The sequence below is a fragment of the Aspergillus udagawae genome (genome assembly GCF_001078395.1).
Source record: "Aspergillus udagawae IFM 46973 DNA, scaffold_5, whole genome shotgun sequence".
Taxonomy (NCBI): domain Eukaryota; kingdom Fungi; phylum Ascomycota; class Eurotiomycetes; order Eurotiales; family Aspergillaceae; genus Aspergillus; species Aspergillus udagawae.
In genome coordinates this window covers 1,559,731-1,572,201 of record NW_025091268.1, presented here as the reverse complement: position 1 = coordinate 1,572,201, position 12,471 = coordinate 1,559,731, and the positions used below count along the sequence as shown (strand labels likewise).

Genomic DNA, 12,471 nt, shown 5'->3' with positions numbered 1-12,471 from the left:
ACCTCGAGACCACGTATAAAGCAAGGAGTGTCGGACAGGCTGTCACAATCACAATCCTCTTGCTGTGATTTCACACCAACAGCACTGGTGCCACATATTCATCCATCATGTCTACCAACGGCACACTATCCAAGCCTGAGTTCCCTGCCAATGCGGCAAGCAAGGAGTATGCGGCCTCGCTAGACGCTGCAGACCCGCTCGCAGGCTTTCGAGATAAATTCATCATCCCATCAAAGGCAAACATTGCCTCTACCAAACTGGCGAAGCCTGGTAAGTAGGATTATACCCAAATAATCGCTCATCCTCGCTGACGAATGTTCCTCAGGCCTTTCATCAGAACCATGTATCTACTTCTGTGGCAATTCACTTGGTATTCAGCCCAAAGCCATCCAGAAATATTTGGAGGCGCAATTGGACACATGGTCATCAATTGGCGTCTGTGGTCACTTCACCAAGATCGAAGACTCCCCATTAAAGGAGTGGCAGAATCTGGCTGAGCAGGCTGCCGAGTCCATGTCGAAGATCGTGGGAGCGGCGCCCGAAGAAGTCGCGGCAATGGGTACATTAACCATGAATCTGCACTTGTTGCTCGCAAGCTTCTACAAACCAACTGCAACCAAACGTAAGATCCTGATGGACTGGAAGGCGTTTCCCAGCGATCATGTGAGTGTGATAGCGTCGCCATACCCGCGTGAGTTATGCTAACCTGTCACCAGTATGCCATCGAATCACATGTTGCCTGGCATGATCTAGATCCTCACGAGACCATGGTGCTCATTGGTCCAGATGAGGGAAAATATGAAATCTCAACGGAGAAGATCTTGTCTTACATTGATCAACATGCAGACGAGGCAGCTCTCGTCCTGCTTCCGGGAATCCAGTACTACACTGGGCAGTTATTCGACATCCCGAAGATCACCGAATATGCGCACTCACGAGGACTTATTGTCGGATGGGATCTGGCTCATGCTTACGCCAATGTCCAACTAAAGCTACACGACTGGGACGTCGATTTCGCAGCTTGGTGCACTTACAAATACGGTAACGCCGGCCCCGGAGCAATGGCAGGTCTCTTCGTCCATGAGAAACATGGTCAAGTCGACTACAGCGAAGGAGAGGATACGCCAAAGTTCCGACACCGTCTGACCGGGTGGTACGGAGGCGATAAGTCAGTGAGATTCAAGATGGACAATAGTGAGTTCCTGGCTTCCGCGCAGGTGACTTGGCCCTATTCAGTTCTAATGTCAGAGCAGAGTTCAAACCAATCCCTGGCGCGGGTGGGTACCAGATTTCGAACCCTTCGGCGATCGATCTTGCATGCTTATGCGCTGCTCTGTCGGTGTTTGATGAGACCTCCATGGCTGAGCTGCGCAAGAAATCTGTCTTGATGACGGCGTACCTCGAGTACCTGCTGTTAAAGGACACCACGGACGAGTCGCGGCAATTTCAAATTATCACGCCTTCCGATCCTGCCGCTCGAGGTGCTCAGCTCAGTCTTCTCCTTAAGCCTGGGCTATTAGCCAAGGTAGCTCATCGACTGCAGGAAGCAGGGATTATTTGCGACAAGAGAGAACCAGGCGTTGTCCGCGTCGCACCTGTCCCATTGTACAACACTTTCACTGAGATCTGGATGTTTGTTCAGCAACTCAAGGCGGCTCTGGATGAATGAATTTCGCTGAGTCGTCATGTTCAAGGCTCAAGTGTAACGTGAGATGATTTTCGGTTACCCCATTGTTGATCAGTATTCATATGGCGAATTCCTATGGCAAATTCCGCACGATAAATGAGGATAGAAGAATACCCAGGATGACTATTTAGCAGCTGTCCGTTTCAATGAATCGTGCCGCTCGTATCAGAAATCTCGTAGGAGAGGTAGCTCCAATCCCCTATTTGTGCCTGGCCTTCCAATGACGAATTTTTGTTTTCAATTTGCGACTCAGCCTTCTAAACGGAGACTTCGTTATTTTCGAGCCATATTTGGTTGTCGCCCTGAGGTGGGAATGGGATAAGGTCTCTGAAGCCTGGTGGGTTGGGTCGTATTCGTTTCGATGCCCAAATATGGATAGACCATCAGCGACAATACAAAATATATCTCCCCTTCAGTGTCAGCAGGTCTCACCCTTCTGACTGAAGATTGCAATTTAGACTCCTTTCCTTTTGGATATACTCATTGCTATCGTGTCAATTATATCGTGTCAACATAATTGACCCTAGCTCGTGGACAGAACGCGTAACTTATAACAATTGATATCTAGTTTGGTACCAACAAGTATAACCCGGTGCCTTCACCAGTGTCAATTTGGCGCAACATGGACTAGTCAGTGGGCTTTTTGGAACGGCATTAGTGCTCGTCAATCTTGCCCTCCGCTACCGTATGCGAACCCTGATCTGGTAACCCATACGAATGCGAGCCTTGACTGGGAAACTACCGCTTATGACGGTTGGTACAATGTTCCACGGTTTGGACAAGAAAGAAGGAAAGATAGTCTTATTGCATGTATAACGACTGCTTTTTTTTCCAGCTGTTACCAGATAACTGCAAATCATTGCTTTATTGGGACAATTCTTCAGCGCAAGGCAGGCTTCATCCTGTGCCATCAATACTATTTGCATTGTTAGGCATCAGTCAATTGACCCGAATACTTGTGACGGTCAATGTATAAAGCATCTGCAATGGCCAACACGAGATCCACTGGTATCCTACCTCCATTGAGTAAGCTATTTGCATGAATATCGGGGACCGCCGACTCTATTAGATCCAACACTCGCATAAGTCACGATGAAACTCGCATTTGAGAACCACCCCAAGATCAAGCTGCGCCTCCATATCATTGTTGGCGCGTTACTTTTCCTGAACTTCGTCCTCATCATTGCACGCATAGCGAATAAGGGTACGCCCAAGACCAGGTCAAACACCTGGGGTATTGCCGTGGTGAGTGTGACCGTATTTCTTATGTGGAGTGATCGAGGCTGGATGCGGCTCAAAGCTGACCGGAAACGTCGAGCTCTTCAGTGTCTCAAGGCTGGCATCTTCCTGGCTTACGAAGTTGTCACGGCTCATGTAGAGCGGTTCAAGCGCTGGGCCAGTGCGAAGGCGTACATGATCCTCAGCGTTATCGACACCGTTTTCTGGTTTGCTCTCTTCATCATCACCATCCTGGGAACGAACGGCGCACACAGTCCTAGCAGCCGTGCGCTCGGTGGCATTGTCGCTACGATAAGCATAATTCTGTGGTACGTGAGTCTCTATCAGAGAGGTGCCGTGATCATCAATGCTTAATGGAGGCGTATTTCTAAGTAGAAGCGCTGATCATTGAGCTGTTACAGTGGACTCGTTAGCTTTCTCGCTTTCATCTATTTTCGCGGATGGAGATACTTCAAACAATATGGCGTCCTTCCAGGCCCGTTTAAAGGATCGAACTAAGGATCTCATTGATCACGGTGCTAACAACGGCTCTGCCAATGATGCTTCTCAGGTTGAGGGTGATCTTGCATGGTGCAATGAGATATTGAAATGATTCAGCAACATGTTTAGGTGTTTTAAATTCGGTACAAGTTGGGTTCTGGTCTCACGTAGAAGACACTTGTATGTATACAGATGAGCCTCGCCAGCAGGATAAATTAGAAGTTACCAATCCCTTCTCTGCTATCGCTGCCACGCAAGAACTCTTGTCCCTGGGAGAAGAAGTTTGTGGCCAGGATAGATAACTCATCGTTGAAGAAATCTGGATGGCGCGGAGATATTGTAGAGCCCATGGCATAGTGTGACTCAACCGGCAGAGCAGGTTGAAAGCCATATTCAGACATTCGTGAACCTGGATGTGATTGTTCAGAGTGTGAATTCAGGCGAGTGGGTTCGGGTAGAGGAGACGTCTGCGATACTTCCATGTCAATGGCAGGGGGTTCACTGTATAACGAATCGCCGAACAAGCGACGGGCAGAGCCCGTATCCCTGTTAAACGAGTATTCGAGGATTTCCCAAAATCGTGACAGATCTATCAGTAGGCTCTTATTCTGAGCCCGTGGCTCAGGTTGATAAGAGGCTGAAACAGCGCCTTCCAGTCGTTGTAGTTTATCCGCCTGTATGATGAGTAGCATTGTTAGTCAACTCATGTTTCGGAGGATAGGAGAGCATCGCTGACCAATTGCGCCATGTGAGGCCACCTTTGCCCAATGTTTTCCACGAACTTGACACATCTATAAAAGCGATCGCGCTTCTCTTCTCGGATGGTTTTATCTTCAGTAAAACTTAACTGCAGTTCGATGGTCGCAACCACAGCCGCGCTGTACCCTAGTAGTGGATCTGACACGATGAAGTTCTTCTCTTCAAAGTAGTTTATGAAATGAATGATCCAGGTGGTATGTGAAGAGATAAGGTCCGAAGTGTGTTGCAAGAATATCTCTGGAATGGTGTTCCGGAAGTTCCTCAGGCTCAGAGACAGGAGAAGCGGATGATTGAGGAGACAGAGGTTTGTATGATAGAGAAATTGATTCAGGAACCACGGACCCCAGTATCCTCGCTTGGCTTGAAGCTCCTCTGACGTCCTCTCGCTGAGATTGGCCGGTTTGAAGCGATGGATGTAAGGCATGCGTGTTTCCAGGTCCATTTGCAGCGCGATAATTTTGGAGTACTCTGATTGCGAGGACCACGGTGGGACACTGCTCGGCCGGCCGTGGCGACGAACGTATCTCGTGGTTTTGGCGAAAACCTCGCTTAGAATGATCACATATGCAATGATCCCCTGGTCTTCCATACCAGTAGACCGAGCCTCATCGGTTGCACTGCTCGGCGAAAAGGGCGAATGAGGGCGCTCAGGGCTTTGTGGGAACGGGGGAAAACTTCCCTCAGGGAACCCCATGCTGTCAAATTCAACACCATGAAAGCGCTTTAAAAGGCAGATGCTCCAGAAGCAGCGTCGCCGCTCTTCGCGGACCACCGCGGACAATGTAGCGTGCGTCTCGGAGCCCAGATTGGCGCATTGAGCCAAGTTCATTGCAAGGCTACTGTGAATGCTCGAGCGATGTGTGTTGCCGTCTGAACGGGGTTAGACTCGAATTCCGTTGACCAATGACTAGACTTACTGGTAAAGTCGATCAAGCTTAGAAGGCAGAGACACTGTAGGGTAGATAATTCAACCGGACCCTCTGAAACTCTCCTCATGACTAGTCCTCTGGCTACCTCTGTGTAGCCGCTCACATGAGTTGCAAGATCATTCAACTCCTGGCAGACTTCGTCAGAGAATCGGATACCCAATGCGAGTATAGCGTAGAGGATTTCAGGATCGCGAGTGCTGAGGCTGCTAAGGAAACTGTCTCTGTGAAAAAGAGGAAGGGGCTGAGACTCGCAATACAAGAGATATAATTCTGCCACAGCGAGCACTTTCTCCCAGGTCGGAAGTGGAGTAATGGCACTGATCATCGATGAGGTGATAGGGCCGCTCAGAGTATTTCGCCGAAGAGATGAGTCGTCTGTCCTCTGCTGTTCGGCTCTAGAGCTGTTCCGTCTAATTGGAAACATTAGTCACTGATCGGGTCTTAGACAAGTGTAGGAATCGCAGTACTCTAGAGCATCAAGAACTTTACCCATCTTCACCTCCAGGCTCCCAAGACGATCCTCCTGAGACAGAGTCAATGTAAAAGAACAAGGCGGATTCGTACAGAGAAGCGAGCTCACCAATGTTCGAGTAATTCGCACTTCAGGGGCATCAGCAGCATTAAAAGTGGCGACGGGGGGTGATCCGTCTGGAGTTGCATGCGGCAGCGACCTGCGTCTTTCTCCAGCGTACGCGCATCTCTGGCGCAATCGTGCGCAGAGCGAGCAGATCGGCTGCTCACCAGGGCATTTTGCCTTTTTGCGCCTATGGAATGGTGAGCCAGCATGCCGAGTCTCGAAGAAAGATGGTCAGGTTTACCTGCATGGTTCGCATGCTTGCCGTACGCGTTTGCTTGGTCGCTCAAGAGACGTTCGGTTCATCTCAGAGCAGACCGGGTTAGAATTGTGGAGTTGACCGGATATACGTTGTGTTCACCGTGTCAGTAGGCAGACCATGCTCGAAATCTCGTATGAATTTCCTACAGAAGCGCTCTGTGGCATCTTTTTACACAAAAGTGAGACTTTTCCACTGTATTTCGTGTCGCATGCCTCTTTTAAGTATTTGATCAATCCCCTAATTGATCACATTGAGAATCAAGGCATTATTGTTAGTGTTCGAAGCGGATACTGGGGTTGTGTCCCATAGTTATCCGTTCGGTTGATTACTAATCCCACCTTGACGATATCACAGGAACGAGCAACATGGCTGGGAGATATCGAGATGGGGGTTCAATGGTATAGGGCTACAAAGTGGAAGTCTCACGTTTACTAGTAAGCGTACAGTACATGAAAGGCGCCTAGCAGAAGGGCATCTCGGAGTAGGAAAATCGAGAAGGCGAGCACCTGTTCCAAGGACGTCTTTCTGAAAGATTGATCAAGCGATATCTGCTGGCATTCAGTACATAAGACCGTCTTGTCATAGCTCAACGGTTGGAATAATTCGACGAATCATTTGAACAGATTGATCAACTCCTCCATTGATACCCTGGCTGGTCTTATATACAACGTCGTGATATTTCCTCTCAAACCAACACGTCTGTCGAAATAGAAATACACCGCTAATGGATCCAGGGGACGCTAGTCCATGTGATTGATTGGCAATGGGCGAAGATTTATCTAGTTCTTGCCGAACCAGGTCTTGTGGCCCTATTTGAATGTCAGTCCACGAACTCGCACAAGCCGCGAGGATATCCGGCTCCAGGGATGTCGTAACGAGCGAGGGATACTAACAAGAACCATACGGCACATGGCATAGGTGGTGGCTAAAGTGAGTTAGCTACGAATGACTCCTTCAAAGCGCGGCAGAACTCACCAATGCCCAAACCGTAAACGGAGAGGAGGTAGGGGTACATGAGGTACTTGCTACGCTCGGTCTTCAATGAACAAAGTACCAGTCAGCGAAACACAGTCATTGAGATATATATGTGTCACCCGCGGGCCAACTGACCTTCCACCACTGACGCTTGCCATCGTGCTGCTGGAAGAGACGCTGGTAGTAAGGGACACGGTTCTCGCGGAACACGAATCTAAAAATCCCAGGCAAAAGGAGTCAGTAAGGCATAGAGCAATTGAGTATTAAGAGGAGAAAAATGGCAGATTGCCGACAGGAATTGGACGGCCATAGGCGATCATCCCACCCACGTCGTGATATGCTACCGGTTGAGTAGGAATTGAATCGGGAAGAACGTACCCAGCCATGCGGGGAACAGTGCGGAACATCTTGACGGCGTGTAGATGCTATATCGCAGCTTCTAAATGAGGTAGACAAGTTTGGTGGGAGAAGGAAGACCAGCAACAATGATCAGTCGATGCCGCGAAGTGTGGATCCGGATTTGGAGCTGCAAGTCAAGCCTCAGGTGACTTTCCTCGTTCTTCCGCCAATTCGGATTAAGTGCTTAGTAATAATCACATGACTTGTATTCTATCACGATTATTCCAAAGGCAGTATCTGTCAGTGTAAATTTGAGAGCTCAATGCGAAACGATTGGAGCCATTCATTCATTTGTCGCTTCATTCTCAATGGTCTCTATCTGTCGATTCTTGAACTATCGATGAGGAGGATGCCCAGAGGCCGCTCTATCACCTTACCTTTCCATTCTCAGGACTCATGCGCCCGGCTCTCCTTCGATTATTGAAGAGACCGTCCGCCGTCTCGGTTCTCGACTCTCTAATATCGAAGTCCATCGGCATCGAGCAACTGGAGTCCAAAAATAAATGTTTACGATGCAGTTTGCGGAAGGCGCACCAAAATGCGGGCGTTCGGCGATGCGAGGTCGAGGAACCCAGCAGCAACGAAACTCGTACGCGTTTGAATAAATCATCGACCTCGCGCCCCTTCAGCTTTCATGTGTATGACATACAGTTGCATCGGAATACAAGACAGGACTGTACAATGCGACAAGGTACCACTCCCAAATCATCAGTGGCCGACAAAGACACCTTTTTGCACTTTGATCTACAGCCCGACAAGCTAGACTTCGAATCGGATATCGGCCACACCCAGGACATCGGTACTCGCCTTGTCGACGATCCGGTCTACCGACAGAGGCTGGATCTTTGGGAGCAGCTGCTTCGCTATCGGCAGCGACACTATGGAGACAGAGGGACACTGGATATCTGGGTAGCTTTGACGGACCGAGTGGACGGTGTCGACCTGCCGGTAGTCGGGGATCAAGCCGATTTCTTCTGGCACAGTTTCCTTGATCTGGGGCTCAAGCGGGAAGTTATCATGGGGGAGGTGTTGGCCTATGCACTGGAGCTTTGGAAGAGGACAGGAAGCCGATGGTACAAACTTTACGAAGTCGTCGTTGGTGGATACCTCGAGCGAGGTATGACCCAGCATGCTATTCGATGGCATAAGAAACTTCAGCATCCTCATCTATCCTGTCCAAATGATATAATGAGGGTCTTTGAACCAGCTTTAACTATGATCAATGAATCGACCAAAATTGGCCTACCAACGACGGCCACACGACGCTCTGTATCTCCTGGCATTAGCGCTTTCAAGAACATATGCCGACTTACGGACGGTCACCAGATATATGGCTGTGCCATCTCACAGCTGTTGCAATTGGGTCGTGTTGATGATGCATTTTCTCTGCATTCGTTTCTGGTTGAGAGCCATGACCATCCGCAAACCTACGAGGAAATCCAGCCCCTGCTCCAATGTGCGAAGAATCTCAGCCCGAGAAAATTCTACGAACTCCAAGCTTACAGCAAGGATCGCTTCCCCGACCGAGTGACATCGGCTGAGGAGGGTGCCTCTGCTAAAGAAGACTATACACGAGAGTCAAACGGAAAAGTTTGGCTTCAAGAAAAGCCCTTCAAGGATGAACTGGGCGCACGGCTCTTCGCCACCAAAGCCCTTGCCTTCGACACAACCGTCGCGGGGTTACGAATGTTCGGTGTACAGGCCATTGGGCCGCAATCGCTGCGAGAAATGGCAGTTCGGGCTCAAGGGAGCCAGGACCTTGTAGCTCGATTGCGAGAACTTCACAGAGCGGGCATCTCCATTGGCGATTCGGTTTTCGCACGACTAATCCGTAAACTGGTCTCGGAAAATCGCGACATACTTCTGTCGGACTTACTCCATAGCGATCAGCATCCCGATGTACTGGAAGATGCGGTGATGCAAGAGTCGCTGTTAATATCGTACTATATCGCTCGCGACTGGCGTCCCTATAATATGACGCTTGCCATACTTACAGAAATATTCGACGATGGGTCTAAGCTGAGCAATATCCACTTTCGGAAATTCATCGCCTCGGGTGAATGGGCTTCTGCGTCCAAGATGGTGGACGAAATGACACTAAGCGGTCAAAATCTCGCACAAGAAAGCGTGGACTTTATGGTCAAGCATACTCTTACCCCGCGTCGACCAGGGGTCGGACCAGTTCAAGGGACAGACGTCTCATCCAGCAAAGAAGTTTCTTTTGTTTTCCGTGTTTTGCAGCGCGTCGTTCCCATGGGCACATCCGTGTCTCCTGATCTCTGGATTGAGATGTTGAAACGACTCGGGATGACAAATCACTGGGATGAGCTTCGCAGATGCTGTCTGTGGCTCGCTCGCCAATATTCCGCTGCTCCAAAACCGAGCGATGCAGCCTCTCTCATCATAAATTCTACGGACCGGCCAAGGCGTGGAGCTGACGGCGTAGCCCGGGATGATGGCGACCGGATGTTGCAAGCTGTCTTTAGCAAAAACATGCAGGCAGCTATTGTCGCGTGGGGATTCAAAATGCGAGTGTCTCCAAATCCCGATCACGAAGGTTATAGTGCCCTAGGACTTAAGAACCTTGTACCCTGGGTACGAGGTTTAGTGCTTCTACGCGAACTGGAGCACAACGGCATCCGTCTTTGTCACAGCTGGATTCGTCGGGCCTGCCGACATCGCTTGGCTGTTCTCTTCGGCCACTCAAGGCAATCCAGCCGACACATGAACCGCATGTTACGAAGGGAATGCCCCTATTCTCCGGAGCGCGTGATTGCAGACATCGACCGTGTGTGGGGGCATCCACCCCTTTTCAACGGCCAGCAAGACGACGATTTGTCCTTGCTGGTCAATCCTCCAAGTTCGAACATGTCCCGACGAAGGACCGGACGAACCCTATGGAGAGAAGCTCGCCTGAAAGGAGCGGCATTTGTCAAAACCAAATGAACTGCTATATATTAAGGACCACTATGTACATACAACTTTATATCATTAGTCCTCCCCCTATGCTGTAGCTCCGCCCACAGTCCATCTAGCATCAGGAGTACTCCTATGAGGGTCCAGATCACTGCGTAGGCAACACGTGACTGGATCCCCAGGCAACGTCGATAAAGAACTCTGAGCCACGGAAATGGCGTGTCCTTCCTCGGCGACTCAGCCCCTTCATTTTGGGGTTATATTCCGTTCTAAGAATAGCCCCAAAGCAACGCGGCCCAGGCTTACTGAATCATCTCTGACATTCTCTGTGGGACTGTCCCACCAGCGCAGTCAGCACTGTCAGATCGCCTCCAATCCTCTCTGACGTTTAATCCTAAGTGGATCTCACAACGCAATCACTGCGATGCCGAGCCGTCAAGCAAAGCCCGTTACGGAGTAGTGGATAGCGAGTTTGAGTTGATACTTTTTCCAGACTGCGTGGATAACATCAAGTGCCTGGCGCAGATTACATTCAATAGTCAATAATAAACAGTTATTTCAGACCTTGGTTTTCACCACCATTCTTCATTACATCAACCCGCTTTCCCATTCCAACCTGAAACAAGTTTCCTCCGCATTTTTGTACTGCAGAGAATATCTACATTCCGGGAATCTGCATACCGAAGATCTATTCCGTCCCCAGTACTTGCATAGTCGCATCTAGATAGCAGTGTCGTGTTCTTCATCACAAGTTACAGGAGAGGCAACCAGCATGCTAGGACTATTAGGACTCGGTGTCCTAGCACTTCTCCCTTTGACATCCTCAACGGCACTGCTCCCTCGAGAAACAGCATGCAATAACTCTCCTAGTCTCTGCTCAAAGCCCTATGGGGAAATCACACATCTGGGGGCGCACGATAGTCCGTTTGTACGAGATTCATCGACCGGCTATTCGACCGCAGCGAACCAGTAAGATGAATTCGCGACATATTGTACGGCAGCAGCCAAGCATTTGCTAATACTTACTATAGATACTACAACACCACTTTACAGCTAGATGCTGGCGTTCGCATGGTAACGGCGCAAGTCCATTTGAAAGGCTCGGAGTGGCACCTGTGCCATTCGAGCTGTGAGCTGTTAGACGCGGGGAAATTGAGCACATGGTTAAAAGAGATCAAGAGCTGGTTAGACTCGAATCCGAATGACGGTATGTTGTGTCTTGACTCGGGCATGCATGGCTAGCTGAATGTTGACATTTCTTTCTCTCCAGTCGTCACAGTTTTGCTGGTCAACTCTGATAACGCCTCTGCCTCCGATCTGAATTCCGAATTCAAATCTGCAGGAATAGTCGACTACGCATATAAGCCCTCCTCCGCATCCGCACCAAGCTCGTGGCCTACCTTGCAGACTTTGATCAATAATGGGACTCGGCTGATGGTCTTTGTGGCGTCCTTGGACTCCAACACAGATGCCCCTTACCTCATGGATGAATTTACGTTTGTGTGGGAAACTAGCTTCGATGTAACTTCGCCGTCGAACTTCTCTTGCAGTCCCGATCGGCCATCCAGCGTGAAGAATGATCTCTCCGCTGCCGTCTCGTCCAACCGCCTGCCTCTGATGAACCACTTCCTGTATGCTGCAACGATCCTGGGTATAGAGTATCCCAACTCTACTTACGTGACGACCACAAACGCTCCCTCCGGCGGAGTGGGGAATCTAGGAGACACAGCGACGAAGTGCCAGATCGCTTACGGCCGTCAGCCGGCCTTTATCTTGGTTGATTTCTTTGACAAGGGTCCAGCCATCGATACCGTGGATAAGCTGAATAATGTCACATCGCCTGTTGGGCGTACGAATCTCACAACTAGCTCGAGCTCGAGCACGACCACGCAAACAAGCTCTGCCTCGACCTACTCGAACGTCTTCAAGGGGTTGGTTGAGTTAGTACAGCAGGCGAAGTCGGGCTCGAATCCCAGTATGGGCGACTGGGTTTGGGTTGGGGGAGACTGGGGAAGCCTGCTCGGCGGCGGTATAACACTGTAGCCGCAGCCTCATTTCATGCCGCTCATACATTACTTCTTCAATTTTGCGATATTCTTGAACCAGGTGCATTTCTGTGTCGCACAGTGCATGGTTGGCGTTTGGGAGTTGGGAATAATCATGCAGCAGAGATATCAGGGTCTTGTGTTGTTATGTCTCTAGGCGATTTTCAATGTGGATAGTATTCCTAGACCAATATAGAATTACCTAC

The 12,471-nt window shown here is 49.7% G+C and overlaps 6 protein-coding genes across 6 annotated transcripts; 4 read left to right on the top strand and 2 right to left on the bottom strand.

Annotated features, from left to right (window-relative positions):
* Positions 1–107: 107 nt before the first annotated feature.
* Aud_007351 (kynureninase) lies at positions 108–1,669 on the top strand (the record flags this gene model as incomplete). Its single annotated transcript, XM_043292244.1, has 4 exons — positions 108–270; positions 326–663; positions 717–1,194; positions 1,254–1,669. The coding sequence occupies 4 exons, from the start codon at positions 108–110 to the stop codon at positions 1,667–1,669; spliced, it is 1,395 nt and encodes a 464-aa protein (XP_043148179.1).
* Positions 1,670–2,779: 1,110 nt separating this feature from the next.
* Positions 2,780–3,424, top strand: Aud_007350 (uncharacterized protein; the record flags this gene model as incomplete). Its single annotated transcript, XM_043292243.1, has 3 exons — positions 2,780–2,932; positions 3,014–3,234; positions 3,328–3,424. 3 exons carry the CDS (start codon positions 2,780–2,782, stop codon positions 3,422–3,424), a joined length of 471 nt encoding a protein of 156 aa, XP_043148178.1.
* A 197-nt stretch (positions 3,425–3,621) lies between these two features.
* On the bottom strand, positions 3,622–5,974 carry Aud_007349 (putative C6 transcription factor; the record flags this gene model as incomplete). Its single annotated transcript, XM_043292242.1, has 6 exons — positions 3,622–4,080; positions 4,143–5,035; positions 5,083–5,504; positions 5,562–5,617; positions 5,675–5,858; positions 5,913–5,974. 6 exons carry the CDS (start codon positions 5,972–5,974, stop codon positions 3,622–3,624), a joined length of 2,076 nt encoding a protein of 691 aa, XP_043148177.1.
* Positions 5,975–6,709: 735 nt separating this feature from the next.
* Aud_007348 (cytochrome c oxidase subunit 7) lies at positions 6,710–7,312 on the bottom strand (the record flags this gene model as incomplete). Its single annotated transcript, XM_043292241.1, has 5 exons — positions 6,710–6,739; positions 6,764–6,855; positions 6,906–6,966; positions 7,041–7,119; positions 7,284–7,312. 5 exons carry the CDS (start codon positions 7,310–7,312, stop codon positions 6,710–6,712), a joined length of 291 nt encoding a protein of 96 aa, XP_043148176.1.
* A 388-nt stretch (positions 7,313–7,700) lies between these two features.
* On the top strand, positions 7,701–10,250 carry Aud_007347 (uncharacterized protein; the record flags this gene model as incomplete). Its single annotated transcript, XM_043292240.1, has 1 exon — positions 7,701–10,250. The coding sequence occupies one exon, from the start codon at positions 7,701–7,703 to the stop codon at positions 10,248–10,250; it is 2,550 nt and encodes an 849-aa protein (XP_043148175.1).
* A 742-nt stretch (positions 10,251–10,992) lies between these two features.
* Aud_007346 (uncharacterized protein) lies at positions 10,993–12,263 on the top strand (the record flags this gene model as incomplete). The annotated part of the gene is made up of 3 exons (XM_043292239.1): positions 10,993–11,189; positions 11,252–11,427; positions 11,491–12,263. 3 exons carry the CDS (start codon positions 10,993–10,995, stop codon positions 12,261–12,263), a joined length of 1,146 nt encoding a protein of 381 aa, XP_043148174.1.
* Positions 12,264–12,471: the final 208 nt, after the last annotated feature.